The 23,853-nt window shown below is 40.3% G+C and overlaps 1 protein-coding gene across 16 annotated transcripts in view; it reads right to left on the bottom strand.

Moving 5' to 3' along the window:
* The window catches only part of LOC109516230 (neurexin-1a), a 193,625-nt gene that overhangs the window by 70,778 nt on the left and 98,994 nt on the right, over nt 1-23,853 (bottom strand). For 12 of the 16 annotated variants that reach the window (XM_019870587.1, XM_019870588.1, XM_019870597.1 and 9 more), the window contains 4 exons: nt 23,315-23,696; nt 21,823-22,013; nt 21,196-21,369; nt 19,046-19,165 (listed from right to left, as the gene is read on the bottom strand). In XM_019870587.1, the coding sequence (XP_019726146.1) occupies nt 19,046-19,165; nt 21,196-21,369; nt 21,823-22,013; nt 23,315-23,696 (867 nt within the window). Of the gene's footprint in view, nt 1-10,463; nt 11,436-19,045; nt 19,166-21,195; nt 21,370-21,822; nt 22,014-23,314; nt 23,697-23,853 lie in introns of those variants that run through there. The other 4 variants (XM_019870599.1, XM_019870600.1, XM_019870602.1 and 1 more) reach the window with 1 other exon arrangement.

Here is a 23,853-nt window from a genome sequence, read left to right as displayed (position 1 = left end):
TCTATATACCATTTCAAAATGGGATTGACTATCCCGGTACTGTATACAGTATACCCATACATAATAGTATCCGTAGTAGATACTGGGGGTGGCATCAAAGCAATACACAATGTCTTTACAATGGAAATGAGCTTAATTGGAGTAACAGCCACCAAATCAGTACACCATTGAGTGTGACATAAATGAATTGGTTCACATTTGTAACCGACGACGCAGTTATGTATACCATAAAAAGAAATAAAAGGTTTTTCTTCAGGCCTCCTCACGGTGGGCAAACAATTAAGTGTCATCATGATTTCTATTGGATTACTATTCCTGATACTTGTGAAGTCGTTAAAACGATTTATGAGGAGACCATTTCCCATTCAAACGCTTTTAGTGTCTGTGAAGCAGTTACCTCCAATTAACGTTCTTTAGGATTTACCGACATCAAAAACAATCATTGCATGCACACCCACATGCACCGTTTGCCTCATTCCTGTGTCGACAATTAGATCGCCTTATAGCTCAGTTGACAAGATGGCAAATACGATGGGGCATTATAAGCGCTAATGTTTGGCTTCATAGCTATTTAATTGTCTTTTGAACTCCATGTATCAACATAATGACAAACGTGAGTCCAATGACTGAAGCTGCTCTGTGTTCGGTGGCTCAGCATGCACTCTAGGCGTGTCTATGCCACTTTATGCCACACGTCTTATGACATGCACCGCCGCAGGGACGCACGATCGGGGGCAGAAGGCGGGTCTCAGAGTGCCCACTTTGCAGCAGCCAACTTTACATCATCTGCAAGTAGAGATCTTCTTGTACTTTCTTTTGAATGTACTTTGCGCGGACCAATCTTCTGCATCTAACATGAGATGTAGACCGCGGGCGTCTGTCTGCGCTGAATTCAAAAGAAATGAGGGGAGCCACTTCAGTGAAACAATTTGATTTCATTCGATTCAGTGGGATCACTATTCGATTCAATCTGGTATAGCTCAGTTCCAGAGGGTATGATGCAGTGAGTTTCTTTTTGTCATTTTACAATATGAATGAACAGTAGGTTATGGTTAATGTGGCAATGTGTGCAAAGCTCCAATAAAAGATGATGCTGTGACAGGAATGTTGACAATTTCTCAGTAAATTGCTAGTTGTAAATTGCTAAACTATATCACAGCAGTCTTGCTAAATGTGCAGCACTGAGTGTTTAAGACACTTCCTTAACTGCTCCTGTTCTGCTATTACAATAACCTATTAATGCACTTAAAGTATCAGCTTCACTTATTTACTCCTTTTTTCTTTATTTCATGTGATAAATCTCCCTGTTACACCTTCATCGAGGTGAGAAGAAATTGAGTTATTCTCTTTGTACTCAGCGGAAAACACTATGCAACACGCAAGTGCTGAAGACTGTATATCCAGGGAGCAGGCAGCTTGCTAACCTTGTGCTATCTTATGTCTGGGCATTTTGGCATATATACTGTATCACACAGCCAATAATATATACTTAAACACTTCATTGCCCAGAGCTAATCTTAACTGCACGAACATCAGGCGTGCTATTTTGGTAGACTGGCGCCCGTGCACTCACCGTAACAACGGGTGGAATTTCATTTTCGCGCCAGCGCAAGTCTTGTGTAGCGTGTTTGAGGTTGTGTTGCGCCTGTCTGGGCATTCCGGTGCTGAGTTGCCTCGCCCCTGACTCATCTGACAATTTGGTAAAAGAAAGTAGTCTGCACTCTGTGTAGCAACAGGAGCATCAAGACAATGCTTTTTTTTATGTGCTGTACATATAGGGTCTAATATAAGTATTATATTGATTTATATGAGAATTTCATTCAATTTCCTTGAAAAAATATCACTTGGGATATTGGTGATGTAATACTTTGGAAATAGAAGAATCACTCTATGAATGTTCTGAACTCCTGGTTGATACCAGTGAGAAGAAAAATGCTGTCAGGAGAAGATTTGTTTTGATGTAGCCCAAATCATCATGTTCAAGGCATGATGGACTTCTTCAACAAATTTCTTCAACAATCACTTTATTGACTGTCAAATGGCTAATACTGTGAAATCTTCCACACAATACAGTTGTGGTATATGCCATTTATCCTCGCACTGCTTTGCTGAGATAAGCTTTACCTCACAGAAACTGGCCGCGGGGTAGCCATACTGGCCACCTCATCATGCTCTTCATGGTAAGGGCCCATCAATTCAAGGCTGAGGATAAAGCAGTCGCCCCTGGGCTGGTAACATTGTGCCATGAGTGCTCAGTCAGCCAGTGTCCCTTGAAGCAGTCCGCCCCCTCCGCTGCCATGCTCACTTGCCCTAAGCCCAAAGTGAAACACGAGCCTTGTGGAGCAGAATGGCCCATCCAGGCTGAGCTGACAAGACCCAGTGTCCTAACGGAGCACTACATCCAACGGGCCCTTTGTTGCTCCGACCAGCTGCATATCTGGCATCCCGGCCAACCTCCTTGGCGCTCATAGAGGTGTCCCACAGTATTGACAGCTTCTAATTTACTCTCTCATCATCACCTTGCCTGGTTTGCAGCAAATACACAATGCACTCTTTCACTGGGCTCAGATCAGCCTTCTCGTTCGCCAGCAAACGTTGATTAGATTTTTCTGCATCCAACGTTTAATTTGCACACATCAAAAAATAGACTGAGAGAAAATGAAGCATCATTTGATTCTCTGCTTAAAAAAAGCCTGTATGGAGAATCGTGTGCCATGAGACATTAGTGTCATCATTATTTGGGTTCAGTGAGCCTGTGTGCGAGCATGAACCAAACATCCCGGACTCTAAACATCTCTGCTATCTTCTCTATAGAGAGCAAGCAGATGTGGTGCATGTCTGCTGCTCTCGTTCGTGAAAAAAGTGCAAGAGATAATTATACAGTGAAGGGGAGGCAGAAAACAGAGTCCAGGGTCAGGGCTCTGATATGAGACTCAACTCGCTGCTTGTGCACCATGTGCAGCCCAACCTGCGTCAGCATGGATGTAGTCCGCAGGAAAAAAATGCTTTCGGATCACAAGGAGCAACTGCGCTTTAAAGAAAGAGTTCATCTTTTCATTAGGAATAGTCAGCACAACTGTACCACCTTGTTTCAATCCTGTTAAAGGGTACATGTGGTTCTCCGAGACAACATGGCAGTTAACACACACAGACATACTTGCTCCTTCTTGGTCTACAGGAAGTGGAGACGTGACATAGCGTCACTGAAAGGTGAATCTGGACCAATATATGGTCTATGAAAAAGCAATCATGGGGGCATGCAAAGCGTATGGATGTCTCAATAACAAGCGAAAAAAGAAGTGCAAGAAATAGGGCAATACACACATTGGTGGTGAATCGGATTGAGTAGCAAATTGGCTGTTTAAAAACAAATGCTGAATGACTATTTTCAGTAGAGACGTCTGTATGACGTATGGACTGTATGACAATCTGAAGACAACAACAACGATCCGGCGTGTCACTCGACGGCAACTGATGTGTGCTAGGGAAGGCGGCGTGACATCACATCCGTTCCTACCATGGCGCCTTGCACTAAAATTAACCAGGGGGATTTCGGGCGTATTGTTTCGGCGAATACAAGACGAGACACAAAGATAGGAACACCAGATATAAACTTGAAACTATTGCTCCGCTTCCCCCAACAATATCTCAAAATGGGGCGTCAGACCATATACAAGTACATGTTTTACAAAAGGTTACCATGGACCCCTCATCCTATAGATTTCACACATAACAAGAAAACGAGTTCCACTTGTCCAAGTATATTCATGTAGTAACTTGAGACAACATTTAACGCAAAGCTCAAAAGTAGATCATAACCAGCATAGTATACACATAGTACTGTATGTTTGAGGCATTTCTGGAAGGTTCTCCAAACAAACACCAATTTGCAAATGTACAGTTTTTATGTCATCTTGTTTCCTTTTCAATGTTTACTCCCTTTGTAAGTCATGCCCAAGAGATAGCAAGCATGCCTTGGCCTTAATTGCAGAATTTGACATCCGCTTTGCTTCTTGCTTAGCCTCAAACAGCAGGGAGATTTAAATGATAACACAGTTAATTCTGGGAAACACATACTGTAAAATGATCACCAACGTTTACTTTTAATAAGTGAAAACAACATTGGCTATTCAGTGCAATGTTCTGATCTTAATATTGAAGGTAGTGTTGAACAGATTATTGCATCCAGGTCAAAATCGGATGGCCGAAATGGTCATTAAACTATAAATGCTGCTGAATCCAATGTAAAATATCATTTGTGAGTTTTGTGGAAGCGTGTTGTTTTATCATGTTACCAATCGTAAACTAAAGATTAGCAAACTATTATTCCATTTACACATACAACATAGTTTTGAGGCAATAGGTTTATGATGTGTTCATTTTATAATTTGCTGTAAAACAATGTTTTGCTTGTAGTGTACACAGTTTTCAGACAGCAAAAATGTATTGTTTATATTCATGGCTATATTTAAGCACATGCATCATTTGCCTTCCCGATATTTACCACATGCGGGGGAAACCACACAGCTGCCAACAAATAAATAGAAAACAACAAGACGTGAACAAATGTGTGTGGGTTTGCATTGTATTCCTACACTGTGTTTCAATATATGCTAATATTAGCGTGCACCTTGCTGTTCAGCAAGCATGTTTTTTTTATCAGTCATTCCCAGGAGACTGGAGGCTCGAAGAGATGGAAGGAGCAATGAGGTTGCTTAAATCCCACTCAATCCTTTTACAGTGGATTAGGGGCCAGTCACTCGACTGCAGGTGAGCAATTGTATACTGCAAAGAAACAAGTTCTGACAACCCACATCCCGAGGCCCACAATTTGTGCAAAGGATAGCCATAATAATTCCTCTTTCTCTTACTAAATTGTAATTTCCTGAGAGGCGCCCTGCGTGTGCTGATCAATTTTCCATTTCTGCAGTCAATTACTGCAGGCTAAGTGGGAGGTGAATGTGCACGTGTTTTTTTTTTTGCCCCATGACAGCAAAACATTGAAAACACATTTTATTTTTTTTCATGCTTTTCTTGAGCACTTTATCTTAGCCTGCAGCACAGTAATGCTTAACACATCTAGTCATTCATACAATTTAACTGCATAAGTTGTGATGGCTGACTGATTAAGCAATGAACATGAAGCCTTTTGATGACTCAGTGGAAATGCAAGAAATAATTCTGGGGAAAAATGCAGTTCCCTTGTTGACTGCAACCAGCAGGGGCATTACTGATTCTGTCTCAACTAGTTGACAAGAACAACAAGATTGAGCTGCAATCCATGCAGACCTCCTTTGTGACACAACACAAATCCCTTGACTCAGCAGGTCAGCAAATTTATTATAGTGGATGTGTGACTTAACAGTTGTATATAATGTACTTTCATTTGTCTCACAAAGTTAATTTTCCAACTCTAAAATGGTATTATTGTGGACAATGCAGTGGAGTTAACTGACTTACACTCTCTCAATTGTGTTTGTGTAAGAAATACAATTAATCACTGCGTGTACCTGTGGTTCGCTTCCTGTAAACGTCTTTTAGCAGCGTAATGATAAACTATGAATATCCTGAGGACTTTACAGTATGTAGGCTTGGTACTGTATCACAAAGGCAAGCGGTATAGGTATTGATGAGCAGATGGTTATGGTTACATATTGACAGGGAATGCTAAATCTATCAGTAGTGGCCAAAATTCATTTGTGGCAGCCCACCGCGGCTAAATGTATATGTGGGACAAACTGTGGCTGAAACGATCCAATCAATAGCATTATTGGTTGGATCATTGAATTACGATATGATGGCCAGTAAAAAAAGAATAACATCTGCATAATATAAGCCGATCAGATATCGCTGATCAGATCGCTGGACAGTTGAGAATAACTACCCATTCAAAAATAACAATTAAAAGGTGAGATGAACTGATGGTTTTTCCCATAGTTAAAAATGCCCGTCCAAAATAATTTTTTAACTGACAACCCCCCCCCACCACCGACATTCCCCAAGATGGCCGCAAAGCACGACTCACGTCCAAATTGAATTCACTTCAAAGTACTCTTTGTCATAATTCATTATTCTGTACTCTATGTTCAATTTCAGTATTCAAATGTATTTAACAATTTGCCATTTGTTCTCCAATATTTTTAGATGATAGATTTTTTTATCTTAAAGTACATGAGCCGGAATGTCTAAACAGACTGTCGGGATGTCAGAGGGCACAAAACATGTTGCTGATGATTACACCATGTCTCAAGCCGACAGAACTCTCTGACTCAAACTCAGGCAGGACCCAGGCATTCAAGGGGCACATATCCTCTTGAGTACCAATGGAGGGGGTCTCTTTCTCTCCCTCGTTCATGCTCTCATCTTCCAAGTCTCTAATCTGAAACCGGACACATTACTCAGCTCAACCTTCCCTGCTCACCACACGCACAGTCAGGTCTCATTTTCCTTCATGCCATCTATAGTGTGGTCCTCACTGGAACCACACCGACCACTGCAGGCACAAAAACACTACCCACTCAGTCTGCTTGGATGGGCTCTGCACACCAACAAGAAGGCGGTTTGGGAAGGGAAAAAAGAAGATAAGAGAGTTGTGGGAACAAAGGCTAGCAAAGAGGAGATGAGAGGAGGCACTCTCCATCGGTTACCGTCAGATGCAAGTAGGTTAAAGAGCTGAAACCTATGTGCATACATAGAGGGAAATGCTGTCCATCACAGGGAAAAGAGAATACTAGTATGGCCTTCAGTCCCTTATCCATGGGTCAGTAACCATCTAGGCCCCCTCTAGATTACAGTAACATGTACCCAGATCCCTATCAGCACAGCTATCACCACCACTGTCTCACAGAAGCACAGATACTGTCATCTTCACACTGTCGCATCAACTCAGAGACATGGAAGTAATTATATTAAACAAGCCCACAACATACCGGCAAGTAGAACAACATCACAGATCCTCCCTTCTCTCTTCTTTCACCTCAGAGGAATTTTTCCTTTTCCCAAGACTCAAACTTCTTATTTTTTACTTCTCAAGTCTTCATTCAACCCCACTTCATCTGTTATTCTGCCGTATAGTGATATGACAGAAATGTCTGCCCTCCAACCGAATGTTAGTTGTAACATTCAAAACTGAGTCAAGCCTCTTCAATCTTCATTCATCATCATAATCAAACATTTTGGACAATTGTATTGTTATAAATCTGAGGACATTTTACATAAGGCACTGTTCTGTTTGAGCATGTGCAGAGAGCACTGTCCATGAGGGCACAATTCTATCAAATACCTTAAGCATGTTTATGATGAATCAGAAAATCATATCTCCTGTAACAATGGTAACCATTGACCTCACAAATGCTGTTTTTAGATGAATAAAGTGTTCACACAGGAGCCAAAATATATTTGAAATTGCAAAGTTATGTTCAAACCCATTTTACATTAAATTTTCAATTCCTGCTGGTGAAATGGGCAGATAGAAATGATATACAGTAGAGTAAAATACAAAATGGCCAAATTTAATCATAGCAATGCAAGTCCAGTTTAAAAAATCACATAATCATATTTAAATGTATTGGAACAACAGTGAAAGGCATGTGGATATACTGCATGTGAACACGGTGGATATGAGTGGACTTTAACATCTCGACACAAGTGTCTGTTTTGCACATGGAGGGAAAAAAAAAGGCAAAATCATTGAGGGTTGCACAAGAATTTCGAATATAATCAAAACAACTGTTAGCAGTTAATTGCAGCTGTAAACAGACACGCCTGAGAGAAGACAAACCCCATGAAAATCAAGTAATTTGCATCACAGCAAAGACAACAGCAGGCTTTATCCTAGAGCCAGGTACCATGTTGATTAACATGACTTCCATTTTGTTTTTATGTACCCCTCCACATGCTGCTCGACCTGAAATGTAATCACATTAGCGAGAGAGCTTATCTTCACTCTGTGCCTTAGTAAACTCTTAATAACGGCTCAGAGGAGATTCTTGAATATTAGGTCATGAAATGTGCCCTCGGGATCTTTGGGGAGAACTGAGCGTTGTCTATCACAGACCGGTCATTCGTGGCCAGCAAACACCCCGTAAGAGTTAACCTGATCATTTCCGAGGGGCTCTGTATGGTAGTGTACCTCACCTTGCTTTTACCAACTCAATTGTCCGATAACACACACTCAAAATACCATGGCTTGCGCTACTCTTATCAGTAGCAGATTATTTCCTGATCGAGAAACGGGCATTAGTGCAGCGGTACCCAAACAGCCAAACTGTGGACTGACACTCGGCTGTTGATCAGTACGTTCCATGCCAGTACTTATATTCACACTTACGGCCAATTCAGAGTCTTCACTGAACCCAACATGCATGTTTTTGAACTGTGAAGCAGACATGCTAACCAAATGCTCACCATACTGTCTTAAAAAATTATACTTTTTCTTTCTTTTAATAAAAAAAAAAAATTAATTGCATATACAGTGTATATAGAAGGTTAACGTTACATCCCTGTTCAATTGTCTGTGTTTGTGTAATTGAAAAACACTTTTTCAACGATTAATGTGACGTTGACAGCGTGTTATTGAGATGGGGCGGGGGGGGGGGGGGAATAACCATGGCGGAATTACCACACCATTTAAAAAAAAAAAAAAAAAGTCTACCAAAAACATGCACCAAAATGTGTTATTTCCTGATGAAAATAAAAAGGTGAAATGTTTTGCATATAACTCCAAAAGTTTTGGTAAAAACACAACATTGCTCATCACCAAACGAACACCATATTCTACACTGTAGCATGGTGGAAACAGCAGAAGGTGTGTGTTGGCTGCCATTTCTCGAGTTGGTTTGACTGGTTAATTTTGAACACAGCAGCGACCCTGATGTGCACCACATTATTTGGTTTGTTTGTTTTTTTTTTGAAAAAAAAAAATTTTTTTTTCAAGGTGGCTCTGTGGTCCAGTGGTTATGTGTACATTATAACGGTAGTGCGTTGGAACCTCACAGTGCAGAGGTACTGGGTTCAATTCCAGCTCCGGCCTCCCTGTGTGGAGTTTGCATGCTTGCGTGGGTTTTCTCCGGGTATTCCGGTTTCCTCCCACGTTCCAAAAACATGCTCGGCAGGCTGATTGAACACTCTAAATTGTCCCGAGGTATGAGTGTGAGTGCGGATGGTTATTCGTCTCTGTGTGCCCTGTGATTGGCTGGCAACCGGTTGAGGGTGTCTCCCGCCTACTGCCCAAAGACAGATGGGATAGGCTCCAGCACCCCCCGCGACCTTTGTAAGGATAAGCGGATGGTAAAATGGATTTTTCTTTTCAATTGAGTTGTGCAAGTTACAGGTTACAAATTGTTTTACTCTGCTGTCTGTAGCCAGTTTGGCCTTGCAAATGAGAATCTGTTCTCAGTTGTCTTTTGGGAATATATTCAATTAAAAAAAATGTTGTTTTGTCAGAGTCAGAGTTGTTTTGTTTTATCACGAGCATCTGTGTCTTCTGGTGTTCTGGCGAAGTAGGTTTACAAGTTAACCAACTCTGTAACTCAAATATGTTTCAGCAGAGAGACACTGGATGATGACAAAGCAGAACAATACACTGTCAAGAAATAATAATTATAATAATAATAATAATATTAATAATAATACTAATACTAATAATAATAATAACAATAACACCAGAACACCTTCTTACTGTGGCTATTAGCTCTCTAATGAGGACTGGATTTATTTCAAACTGCTTCGCCACATGGAAATACGGCTCAGAGCGCCCATGAATTTTCTTTTGGGGTGATTTGCATTCACTATGCATTTTGTATGTTTAGTTAAGCACGGACAGAAAAAAAAAGTTACTTGAAAATGGTTTGAGTTGTAAAATGGTTGAGGAGAACTGCAGTGGAGCATACATGTGAAGTGGGTGTATCTGGATGACATCATCTTCACAACAGTAGTGATTGTGTCAACTCACGCCTGTATTTCTGAAGTATTCTGGTCTGTCAGTGTAGTATGAATGCGGCCCCATGAGGATATAAAGGTCCTCTTTGCACTCAAGATGGGCCTAAAGAAGAGGCTTAACACCTTGCAGAGCTGGAGACGACATGTTTGTCCGTCCCAAACACCCTTGGGCAACACGGAGCGCCACAATGTTCTAATCCTGTCTAATCTGGACACAGTGGAGCATTTGGAGAAAGGGATATGGCTAATCTCAGTCATAGAGACATAAAGGGCACTTTGCTGAGGCAGACAAAGAAAGGATAAACTCTAAACCTGATGATGTGTGTGTGTGTGTGTGTGTGTGTACACACAATATTATACTGTGTGTGTGTGTGTGTGTGTGTGTGTCTCTCACACACACACACACACACACACACACACACACAATATTATAAATAGTGCAAAGATGAAATATGGTTGATGCACGTTCACAACAAATTTTTTTTCAAGGAGTAACACTATTCAAAACTGGACCGAATACTCACTGTGCCCAGCCCTTAGGGACGCAGGGGATCTGTGGATAGCAATAGGCACAATATGTTGACGTTTGTTCTCTTGGGAGAGTGGAACATGGTGGAGACTCTCCACTGCACCTGGTTCTGACCCTGCCACAGAGCCCAGAGCCAAAGCAGTGATCCACAACACCAGGTGGGCAAGGGAAGCCCAATTGTGGTGAAGGGGCTCTTCCAGAGGTACCAGGGGAGTGGTCCATCCCACCAGCATCTTTCTTGAGTGGCTTGTTGAGGCTTTAGATTTCAGATGGGACTTCAGTTATCTTTAAAGCCCATAGTTCTCACCTCACAAATTCTCAGTGTACAGAGATTGACAGACAGATCCACAGGGGAGAAAGTGTACACCACAAAAATGTCTTTTATGTTATTTATACTTCTTGTTGGTTTATGTCGAGTTAAGGAATCCACATCAGCATGAAAAGATGGAAAGAAGTAAAAAACATAAACTAAAGCAAAATCAAAAATTTAAGACAACTTCAAAAAACGATGGAAATCCCCTCCTTGAATCCCACACTGATCTGCTTTTTTTTTCTTATGAAACTAGTAACATCTTACAACTAAGACACTGTATTCCAAAAGATGCAACTGGAAGAATAAGCCAGCTTCAATGGCACAGTACAAAGTGGAAGGCTTCAGAAAAGCAAAACCCATCGTTCCTTCATTCTTCTCCTCCTGTGCTCTCAAAGGTGGTCCAGAGGAATGGAAACATAGTTAAATCCGAGTCTCTTTTGCATGTGTTGGACGGTTGCTATGCGGCTTTTAGTGCACCTGTGGGTTAGTCAGGTAGCACAGACGCTCTCCATCCAGAGATGTGAGCTCTCAATGAAACAGTCGCACCTGGGAGAAGAAAACAAAAAAAAGCCCTGTGCAGGAAACACACGCTCACTCGCAGGCAGCATCAACCGCGCTGTTCCAGAAGATGTGCGCAGGAGGACTCGGGGAGAGAAAGGGAAAGAGCAGGGGAGGAGTAGGACTGAAGGGAGGGGTGCTCAGCAGCCAGCCAGGAAGCGAAAGGCGAGAGTGGCTATGCAAATGGGCAGCATGCACATAGTGAATCACTGGAGCCTAAGAGCATTGCAGGAATTGGAGCTATGCCCCCAAGCTCTGATTCCGTTTTCCACAACGACCCCCCCCCCTCCGCCCGCCCTTCCCTCTCTCTTCAACACTCTCTTCAATACAGATACTGGGGGGATAAAAAAATTAAGGAACAGCTACATTCATTTTTACTCTCTTTTTCAAGAACTCTCTTGTTCTGCTCCATAACCCACTCACTTTCATCCCTGTTGATTTTGAGAGGAAACTTGATGTTATTCCCCATAATCAACAACTACATCAATATTCCATTTGTTCCTTACTTATTTTTAAGAATCGTTCAGCCTTCATAGTTTGCTCTTTACTGCAGGCACAATTTAACAAGCGTGATCCTGCACACAAAGATCAGCACACAAAGGCAGTTCATACACAACGATATACGATTGTATACAGTACACTTTGTTCTGTGCTAAGGTCTTGCTCTGCCTGTTAATAAAGGGCCATTAGTCACAAGAGAGGGTCTGCAGATGGCAGACATGGTGCACAGTGTGTGCTGCAGAAGCGGAGAGAACATGTGGACATTAAAGCCCCGCTGACAAACCCGATCGGGTTCAGCTCGGAAGGTTGCTTAAGTGTTTAAAGTTCAGACTGGAAGCAGACAAGACTCACACTCGCACTGTTTCTGCTACTGCCCAGCCTGCTCACCACTGAAAGTAATGAGCATTCAAAAAGGAAATCCTCGATGCATTGCAGAGCAGGTTTTCTTCGGCCCAGGGGACAAGGTCTTGTGACTGTGTGTTTGTGACTTTACACAATTTCAATAGCCTCTATAGCGTGGTGCAGTCGTTCTTGCAAAAACGAATGTGTTTGTACTCTGGTAATTATGAATTGCAATCGGCATAATGATGCCCAGTCAGAAAATATATATAATGGCTGCTTGTCAAGTACCAATAATTAATACACGAACAGTAAAAAAAAAAAAAAAAAAAAAAAAAAAAATTACCCAGAACAGCATAATTTTTGGTTTGTACAGTAGCAGAAATGCTGCGTTGTGCAGCATTTACATTTAATGACATCATCTCAGTAGTAACGCTCTAATAATCAGGTTCATTGTTAGTTGCTTGTTCATTTGTGCCCCCAAGTGGTAACTAAGGAAAGTGCATGAAGGTTGTGTTTGTGCAGGTTGATGAGAGAAAGGCTCCCCAGACACAGGAGATATCATGTTCGGCTGCTGACTCCACACTAAAACGCTCCTTTGACTGAGTGTAAAGCCTCGCTTTTTGTTATCATTCACAAACTGACCATGACATAACAATGCTTTAGGAGAAATGGCGGGATGCAGAAAGACAAGAAAGTGTGCCTGACTCCCACTGAGACAAATGCATTTACATTTTTGAATTGGACATATAGAACAAAACCACAAATGCTGACAAACTACCACCCTCCTCGATAGCCACCGGAGGTAAAATAGGATGTAATCGAGTATAAGTTCTTTTAAGCCGGTGTAGCTTCATTTATATGATGCCACTGTTGACACAGGGTAGCTCAAGCATGAACGCCAAGCCATGCATTTACTAGGTGCACCTGCTTTGTGATGCAGTGACTCGTTCGTGTTAGGCCCAGAAACATATGTGGCGCTAGACGCATCTGGACAACAATGAGCAAGAGCAGCAGGGTAAAGGAGCATAATGTGTCAATAAGGTAGGAAAATTCCATTTTGCCACATTTCAATTGGACGCGTGTAGTATTTCAAGTAGAGTCTCGGGAGTGTCTGTTTGGATTGGTTCTGGATAGGGGTACAACTCTAGATCTCAGAGTGAAGGTTGTTACTTTGGAGTTACACAGGTCACAAGGCCATCAGCTTGTTCAGTTTCAATCCACACGTACATCAGCTGCCTTCACTCTCAGTTATCACCACAGCCACGACAATCTTTGCCAATAGGAAACAAACCCTCTCATCTTTCGATCAACTTGCAGCATTCTAATGGAATGGAATGTATTGAAGTCGCGAAGCATACCTGTACACAAGCGACAATATGAACCAATATCTAGGCTTTTTTAAAACAAAGTTCTGCCATTGAAGACGCTTTTTATTATGCATGCGGTGAGTCCTGCACACCTGAGAAAGAAAAAAAAAAGCTTTCTAATAAGAAATAATGCACTGATCTCGATGTAAATTGGGCTTTGGATAATCATAAACTTGACACTCAGGTACATTAAACTGACAGAGACACCCACGTGTAAGATTTAGCGGAGAGTTGGCTATCTCAGGAAAACATGAATATAAAGAATTAAAGAAGGTACCTTTTCAGTTCTCAATAAATTATCCAACGAAATGGAACAATAGACTTGAGGTAATGCATAACAGTGTACAGTGCACTTGCAGGGAAAAGAAAAACGTTTGACTTCGTAATATATAACGGTAGTTCTTAATATTTAGTACATACCCTTTGGTCATTGCCAAAAATATGTGTATTCAAGGGACGACCTTATGTGCACAAAATACATCCGATTTCCACATGAGCGATGACATCACAGCGCTAATCATTTCCTAAATCCCCCAAAAATATATATTGAGCCTGTACTTAGTCAATAACATTAAAACAACCTTGCACATAAATGCAAATTGAGGTTATAGTTGGATGTGTGCATCGGTACATCCCTCTTGCTTCTGTCTGTTACTTAGCGTGTGTGTGGATATGCAGAGAAAATGTGTCCGCAAATGCATAAACTAAATCCTGACTGTCAGTGAGAGAGATAGGGGTCGTAGGTCATCAGCTTTCTGGAGGCTTTCCCTCTATCTTGTCTGACAGTTCCCAAGATGCAGCGGGCTGCCGAGGCACTGCGGTCTGTCCATCTCTGTCTATCTGTCTCTCCCGAAAGCCCAGTCCATCACTTCTCTTCTCAGAGCTCACCATCTTAAACAGGTCAAGGACGGTCCGCCTCCCACTTGAGGAGAACGCCTTTGTCAAAGAACTGTGTTAACTAGAACAATGAACTCACTAATTGAAGTTGCCCCTTTCCAAATACAAAAAAAAAAACCTAAATAAAAGAAAATACTCAGCCCTTGTCTCCTGAATTAAAGAAAATCTTTGCAAAACAGCTCGCAGACAAATGTAAATACTTTTCTTTTATCACAAATGCAAGGCCATTCTCCAGGTATGATAGCGAAGAGAAGAACTGATTTCAAGGAGTGTTCTATAAAAGAGTCTCCTTCAGACATAGGGTTTATGGGGCCAGTATTAGTTCTGCACTTCTCTCCATGTCTCTTGCTCTTCAATTTCAGTTGAACTTCATATCTGGAGCATTTTCGATTCATATTCCCCTAGTAGTGGGAAACTATAGCGGCATAAAGCTCAGTTGACCTCATATAAAATGGGAGAATACACAATGTAGAGGTTGGACTTCACTACAGAGTGACACGTGGATATAGCATTCGAATTGTATGTTGACGTGATACAAGAACAAGTGCTGTGCCTTTATCGTGAAACACAAGGTCAGGAGATATGGAAAAATTGTGTTTTCTGGTACGAGTGCAGATGAGGCTCTCTTATAAATAGCTGACTATAAATGTACAGTACTGTAGTTGTATAGTAGAACCAAGTGAAAAGTGTTGTACGCATGATGAGAGGGTCGCAAAATAAGACATATGGGATAAAAAGAGTGTTTTTCATGTATTTTGTAGGTCAGACTGTCATTATAGGGCTACTATACCGTCACATCTGACACCTATGGCCCAAGAGCTCTTGAAAAAACAGTGTTTTCTAATTTTTATTATATTTTACATGAGCAAAAAATAATAATAATCCACTGCAACCAAACAAAAAGAGATTATATAGGTTTATTATGTGCCTTCTGCCATGTATTGAAAGAACAGTTAATTGTTCTGCCTGTGATGTCATTGCTGGCATGGATAGCTAAACAAAGATACATTATGTATCGATACACATTCTTTTCGGACAAATTCACTGAAATGGACTACTTTCCCACAGCTCACTTGATGATCTCTTATGGCACACTCATATGCTCTGACGCACTGGTTTGGAATCACTGCGCTAAGAAAGGTTAATAGCTTTCCCCCACCCAGCTTCATCCCCATCCAATTCCAGAAAGCGAGAACCATCCGATGCTATATGTCTCGCCAGGCTGCTTGGAAGTGGCAGCCAATGCACCAAATGTTTTGGCTGAGAATATCCTAAATCCCTATTAAGCAGGACTCTTACTTAAACCACTTAAATCAAGACGGTGGTATAGGTGGAAATTAAATTTCCCCAAGATAGTAAGCGATCGCACGTGCCAGCTTGCTGCTTTAGACAGATAGGGACCCGTGAAACCTATGAAGTCTATCCTCCTTAAATGAAAAACATAAGACTGCACGAAGTCAAGGAGACTTTCGAAGGTTGAACTGACTTTTCTGTAACGGAGAAAGAGAGGGATGGCTTTAGTCTAATCCCTGGGTGCTTGGAATGAAAGGTCCATGGGCCACGGGGGACAGACGCCTGTTTGCTGTTCACTGAAAAACTTGTTTCATTGGCTTTGGAGATGTATTTAAGCCTATATGTATACAAGAACATCCATCCATCCATTTTCTCTACCACCTGTCCTCATTAAGGTCAAGGATTAAACTCCAATGAAAAATGCTGGTTGGCTTTGTTGTATTTTTTGCAGGCGTGGAAATAGGGAAATCAGGTTATAGCTGCTAAAGAGAGGGACCCCTCCACCCCCCACCCCACCCTCACACACACACACACACACACACAAAACTCAACAAAAGGGCCCTCTTATATGTTGCATTGTTTGTTAAAACCCAGCGTAGGCTTTCAATACATGCTGAGACCATATATTTTCTGGTGCGTGCAATCAAATGGGGCCACATACAGAGTAAATAGAATATTACTTTGTTGTGATAGCAAAGGCAAGTGGCTAAAACCCCCCATGGCCACCAAGCTGGCCTGGTTATCTCCTTGAAACAAATTAAGTGGTTTAACCCGTCCACTGTATTCTATTGACCGCTTGATTGCCTGCATGCTAGGGTAAGCACTCGCTTGCCTTTATGTATGTCTTCAATGAAACCCAAGTTCCCTACTTTACCATTAACATCAACAAGATATTGACTTTCTAAATCAGGAGTACTCAATAGTAATTACAATACTATTTCATGGGTTCTCTAAAGTCTTGACATTATTACGTGAGTATTAAGTCAATCAATCAACCATCTTTGATGCTTGGTAAATGTCTTCCTGAAGTGTCATAGCTGGAATTTTGTATCATTCAGATCATTATTAGATCCTTCTGTTCTGATCATTATGTGGCTCCACTGATGTCATAATTATGCAAAATGGTGACACTAAATTCCAGTACGTGCACTTATATCCAAATTCTCACCAAAACGAAATCTTTTTTATTTATTTATTGCAATCCTGTCATGCTTATCTGTGTATGTGGCACAACTTTGCTTCCATCTTGATGAAAGTGCACATTTGTGATACTATTAAACATATATTATTATCTTAACACGCTTTATGTAATATTTGACTATATATTATACACCTGTACATTTCCATAGCTTTCTCCAGGCATGTGTGAAGCACAGTTATAATACTTTGGGATTTTTCATGAAGGTTCATTTTTATTTTGTTTTTTTATTTTTCTTGTATTATTATTATTATTATTATTATTATTAGTTCACTGTGTTTTAAATCGTGTTTAGAACAAGTTTGTTAGCTTTTATTCATTTTAATTTTTCAAATATACTTTGCTTTAATTTGTTTTGATTCGTTTTACAATTTGTTTTTTTAATTGATAGAGTGTTTATCAAATGTAACACGAAAATATTAGGTCACTGCATAAAAAAGTAAACTACAATTCACAAGTTTGACCTTCCTTCTTCTGTACAAACGTACAGCAATACCGAGAAAAACAAAACAAAACATTTACATTTACTTGTGACCGAGTATATACTAGGTCAGCCACATTAGAAACTCATGGGGTAAGCCCTGTCTTTGCCCCTTGGGCGGATACAATGGAGATACGAGTGCACTACTTCCATTGTTGCTCCAATATTGACATAGCAGTAATAGCTAAGAATATATGAAGGGGTGAATGAGCAACCAAGCAAGGCAAAAGTTGCGTGAAGCTCAGGCGGACTGTACTTAGTCGCCTTTTCTCGACCCACTTAAGCTCAATAGCAAACAGCATTCTGCTTGTCTTGAAACATTACCTTCAGACACTTGACCCCTGCAGGCAAACTCCCTCAGGAGGTCTAGACTGGACATTTAGCCCTTCCACATGCCAATGATGTATTCATGCACGCACATGCACACACACGCAAACACACACATCCACATATTCAAACATTGATTCTTTTTTCAAACTGGGATTTTAAAAGCCCAGGACAAAGGAAAAGATCAACAACAGGAAATATTAAGTGTCAAACCAGTTCTTGGCCATACTGTCCTTTTGGTGGATCACCTGATTGTTTTTTTTGTTTGTGTTTGTGGTTCACTGTTGATGACCAAACAACTTCAAACCTCAAACCACAAACAAACAATATTTAAGGGAACCTGTCTCAGGCTAATAGGCACTGCAAGTAGTTGACAAATATCCACAAACGCCAGCGGTATATCATGCTTTACATCACAGAGCAGCTGTAAATGTTAATAGGTAATGTAAATACATGCTGCCATCTTGGAGTTTTGCCCATAGCGTAATTAATCGCACAGCTTGAGTAGGCTTATTATATTTTGCTGGTACAACACAACAGCAATTCCATATCATGTTAATGAATAATATCGAGGTAGTAGGCAAGGGAGTAAAGCTACATTTAGGATAAATCATTAAGCTCCACGTGATTTTCCTGAATCCATCCACTGTGTTCTAAATTGCCTGCTCTTTCCAAAAAAACAAACAAACAAACAAACAAAAAAAAAAACATTTTGCTGAAACACTTTCTCATTTTTTATGTCACCCCAAATGTGTCCCCATGACAATCCATCAACACAGATAAAACTTCAGCTCCATTTCTCACACTCAGATTTTCTGGGCAAAGAGAAGCTGACTCACATCTTTATCCCACCGACTGAAGCTCGTCATACTACTAGGAAAGAATTTCTATGTCCTGCATATTGCCTCCCAAGGGCCAAGATATTGAGCTGGGCTATTGTTTTATTAGGTCTGCAGGAACAATGTGTATGGCTACAGTAACAAGGCTCAGCAGGCAGAATCTTTTAGTCCAAATGTACGTAATATATTCTTACATGTCCTGCGAGCCAGTCGACTTTCATTGCTGTAAATGAACTTTTCCTTTCTCTCTCTCTCTCTCTCTCTCTCTCTCTCTCTCTCTCTCTCTCTCTCTCTCTCTCTCTCTCTCTCTCTCTCTCTCTCTCTCCATTCTCCCTCTCTCTCTATGAGAGAGAAAGGACAATAGAAACTATACCCAGGACTGCAATTGCATCCTATTTTTTTACCCTGTATATGTGCAGAAAAAAAACACAAACAGGCTTGAAGGATTTCTCGACTCCTACCATCATTACACAGAGGTCCACCAAACGTCGTCATGCTGCAGTCACAGCTGAAGCCCTCCCACTGTTGAAGACACACTCCCTGGTTGGCGCAGGAGTCTTCCTGGCATGTGGTGCTGGGGCCTGAGCACGAACAGAATTATAACACACAGTGAGTCGACTAACAGTGCCTATCTCATTTCACTCTATAGTGAAAATGTCACTAAAATGACATTAAATATCTTTCTGCGAAAGTGACAAATCCAAAAAACAAATTTAGTGTGCCAACACATTTCAAAACAGTCCACTGCATAACAGGACAAATATTTTTAAGCATCAGAGACAAACCTCATACTTTTGAATTTTACATACCAAGTGTATTTACAATTCACATGTACTGTATTTGGTATGTATGCGTCAGGATCAAAATGTCAACCAGAATTTGTGTGCTGAAATGTGAGATGTGGAATCTGTGAGTTTTTGGAGAAGTGGGGGCGGGCAGGCATTGTCAGTGCAAAAAAATAAATAAATAAAAATAATAATAAAAAAATCATAATAAAAATAATTTTAAAAAAAAGGGGAATGATTGTCACACGCCATATTAAACAGACATATCTTCTGCATCTACCTTGCAAATCTGCTTTCATCAATGCAACTTTTGACAGCAAACCAGTAGGAGGAAGAGGCAAAGTAGCAGTTGTTAGTAAAACAGAAGGATGGCAGGTGGAATAACTTGCACAGACGACGTAAGGCAGAGAGAGGGTGTGTGTAAAGATGATTGAAGTGGCTGCTTGAATTGGCCAAAGGAAGGTTGGAAGAGCACTAAAAATATTCAAATGATATCAGTGGTGTCATGAGGAAAATACGGATTACCTACACTTGTAGTAACCAATCAAACAAGTACAAACAGTGCTCTTTGAGAGGAACAATTGATCCAATACGGCAAAAAAAAGAACACCAAGTATGACAGAACCACACAAGGTGCTGAATTTTATTGTGTATATAATGTTGAACCTATTAAAAGATCACCATTTGTAAACTAAATTGAGGCGTGTGAATGAATTGTGAAAGTAAAATAGGATGCTGAAAAGTAAATCCAATACAGTATTATCTTTGGTTGCGGTACTCATGCAAATCATGCATGCGACAAAGGGTTCATACATCATTCACAATGATTGCTTCTGGCAAATTCTTAGATCCAATAAGTGTGCACCGTGCAAAAAAAAAAAAAAAAAAAAAGAACGGGTTGAGGGAATAATCAGATTAGGGCCAAATGAAACTAACAATTGTGCAAGGCAAAGTGCCATTGCTTCATACATTTGATCAGGAAGCTTACATTGAGTAATTCATTCGTGTTATGTGACACTCATGATAGGTGTTGGCAGTGTGGGTGTCTCAGCATAGCCGATTCAGTGTTTAGAGTACCTAATTGATAACTATCAGAAGTTCTAGAAGAATTTGTATTATGTCACAGACACAATAAAATACCAGAAAATAGATAAAATGGAAATAGTGTACGTTGCACATCAAGACGAGGGATGGGTATTTGAAAAAAAAAATGCAATACTGCAAAACGAATGATGAATGATCCATCATAACATGACAGTAATTTGATAGCCATTTTTAAGTGTCCGTTTTAAAGAGTGGGTCTGTTTTGATCTTTGATTTTGTTTCAATTCAGAGAGAGAAAGTGCACCGTGTCTAAGCATGGGAAATGACCAGAGTTATTAGTTTTGCAGAAATAGTGAGCCTATACTGTCAATTGTCAAGAATGTAAATAAACCCCCCAAATTCAGCTTGTGAAAAAAGAACAAGCAAACTCCACACAGGAAGGGCAGGGCCTGATATCGAACCTACCTGAGGTGACGTGCAAACCAGTCGACCTCTGTGCTGGTCCAGAGCTAATTTATTTAACTTACTGGTACATCTTTTTTAGTAAATGTACACCTTAGATAATTTTATATTAATATGGCTTTTACTTGGATAAAATGTGATGAACCAATTAAGCATTGCAGTTAACATAATAATAATAATAATAATAATAATAATAATAATAATAATAATAATGAGAAGAAGAAGAAGAATCAGAGTTTTACTCATTCCTATAGATATGCTGGCATGACAATTATAAAATCAGGAAGCTCAAAAAAAAACCAATGAAACTCAAACCTCACCTTCACATCCCCTTTCAATTTGTCCCACACATTCCAACGCATCTGACATCAGGTCAGGGAGGCGGCCATTCAGATCCACTGATGCCAAACAACCTTGAAAGCCCTCCTTGGCGTGCACCAGTTTGGGCAGTTCTTTGTACATCTCCTTGGCAACTCCACCAATGTAAAGGTTACCTGAATGATATGAGAAGAAAAATACAATACTGTCCCCTAGTGAAAAAAAATGGCAATACCCTATAAAGTACCCTGAGGGAAGAGAATAAAAAGCAGCTTTGCCATTGTGAGATGAGCGAATTTTTATTTGGATTTTTCAGATGGGTAAATGCATGTGTGAACTTTAGTAGAAAATAGAATAGGATGCGAAACACTACTCTAATGAGTGCACAATTTGAAAATGTCAATCAGCCCGAGCTCATTGTACACCTTCATGAGACCTACTGGTACATATATTTATAAATAAAGAAGGCATACATTTCCAAAATTCTGATTATTGTTCAATGTGTTTAGATTTCATGCTTGCATGTTTCAATATAAATGAAACTCATCTTCGTTTGCTTCCATTCCATTAGGAGATAACTGCACATGTGATGATGACGATCTTAAGACAATGTAGAGTAGATTGTGTACCCTTTAAGTCCAGGTTTTTGGCGCCTGTGGTGGTCTGGGTGGTAATCTTGGTATCAATCTTGACCATGTGGAGGTTGTTGGCATCTCTGGAGATGATGACGCTGTGCCAGTTGTTGTCATTGAGAGGCCTGTTGGAGTTGCCTTTAATCAAATGGGCTCCATTTCCCAGGTCTGACACATAGTGCAGGTATCTATAATCAGACAATGGAGAAAAATTCACAGGAAATGACTTTTGACAAGAAAACAGCGCAATAAAGTTTCATCATTTGCTATTTACCTGTAAAACATGGAGCAAATGTGTGCACATGTACATTTTTTCCTTCTTTTTTTTTTTAAGCATGAAGCAGTGCAGATGCATAGAAAAGAGCTAAATTATTGTCAGTTTCATGTTCTCACAAGTAGAATATAATGTATAAATTCAAGCCTTACTTGAAAGGAGGCCATTCTATAGCGTCATTTGAGCTTTCAGAAATACACTCTTCTGTTGTTTACCGGTATTCCTTTTTTATGTTGGGTCCTTGTGTGCCTTTGTGAGGATTAAAAAGAAGACTAATAGCCAAAACTCGAGGTAACAATTCTGGCACAAAGGTGATAAGAACGAAATTTGAAGTCTTTTAGTAGATAAAAACTGTCAAGAATTTCATTCACTTGAGAAACTGTTACGAGGTACTGTATGAATAGTTTCATGAAAATAGCTGTTATTCATTTTTGTACTAGTAGCAGAGTAGTAAACATTTACTTTTCATTTGCAGGTCTCTTCAGTGGCAGACACACTGACTAGAAGGAAACATTAGTTGTCAAAATTGCACGGGGGAAAAAAAAATAATCAAATGGTTCCCATACAGTGGATATAAAAAGTTCATGTGTCACTGTTCATACAGTATAACCTGTATTGTATTAACATATCATGGAAAGCAATGAAGACAGTTACCATCAAGTGAGAAGATATGGCACAAAAGTGAAATAACCTTTGAAGATGTCTCTAGAAAATGATGAAGAGACTATTTTTTAATTTTTTTTTTTTTTTTATATAATGTAACAATTTCTCATCTTCTTTATATGTCTGTGCGATTGGTTATAGTGGAAAGGTGGACGCCTTATCTTAAAAAGAAAGACATTTGAGCCCAGCTACATTTTGCAAAGAACACTAGAAATCTCGAAAAAATACTTTGGAAAATGTGGTCAACCTGATCCAATTCTGACCACGGCCACATTCCAAATTATAAAAGGGTGTGCACACTTGTGCAACAGCATTATTTCGGTTTATTTCAAATTTCCTCTTGAGAATACACTGTAACACTCTGAGTTTGACTCATATCACTTAATTAGATAATTGGAATACAGTATTAGAAAAAGCGCTCATCGTGGTGAAGAGCAGTTCTAGACCACAATTGACTACAAATCCAATCATTGCCACATTGTCAAATTAATACATTTCTGAGAACATCAGAAAGTGCACACTGCACTGGAACTTTGTAGAGTGTGAACATACCCTTTGACCAGCTCCACCACAATGAAGTCATTCCCATCCCCACTGTTATAGAGGATGAGGCCATCGGAAGAGGTGGTCTTAAACTGAAAGAAAAGGTGCATGGAGTAGTAAGCCTGAAGAGCAGTGAGGGTCACGAAGCTGGAGCGCGACTTGAAGGTGACAGGATCAGCGATGATGTTCTTGAAGCCGATCATGGCGTTGAGCTCACAGTAGTCGATGTCGCCATTTTTACACAAGTCTATGTAGGCCATGCCATTGAAAGACAGGCTTTGAAGGTGACCAATGAAATTGGACGGCACCATGGACATGAAGCGCTTCTCCGTCACGATGCCTGTCTCAATGTTGTGGAACTCCAGTTGGGTGTGGTCACCGGCCATTTGACCTTGATCGCACAGATGGAGAAAATAGAGGTTGTTTTTTGGGGGGAGTGGGACAATTATTGCAATGGCAACACAACTTCCTTAAAATGTCTAAAACACAAGAAGTGCGCTAGAAGGTTCTACATTTGCAAGCAAACTACTGTATTATTGAGGGTGCAT

Source organism: Hippocampus comes, unplaced genomic scaffold (assembly GCF_001891065.2).
Source record: "Hippocampus comes isolate QL1 unplaced genomic scaffold, H_comes_QL1_v1.1 scaffold76, whole genome shotgun sequence".
NCBI classification, from domain to species: Eukaryota; Metazoa; Chordata; class Actinopteri; order Syngnathiformes; family Syngnathidae; genus Hippocampus; species Hippocampus comes.
This window is presented reverse-complemented; position numbering and strand designations above follow the sequence as displayed.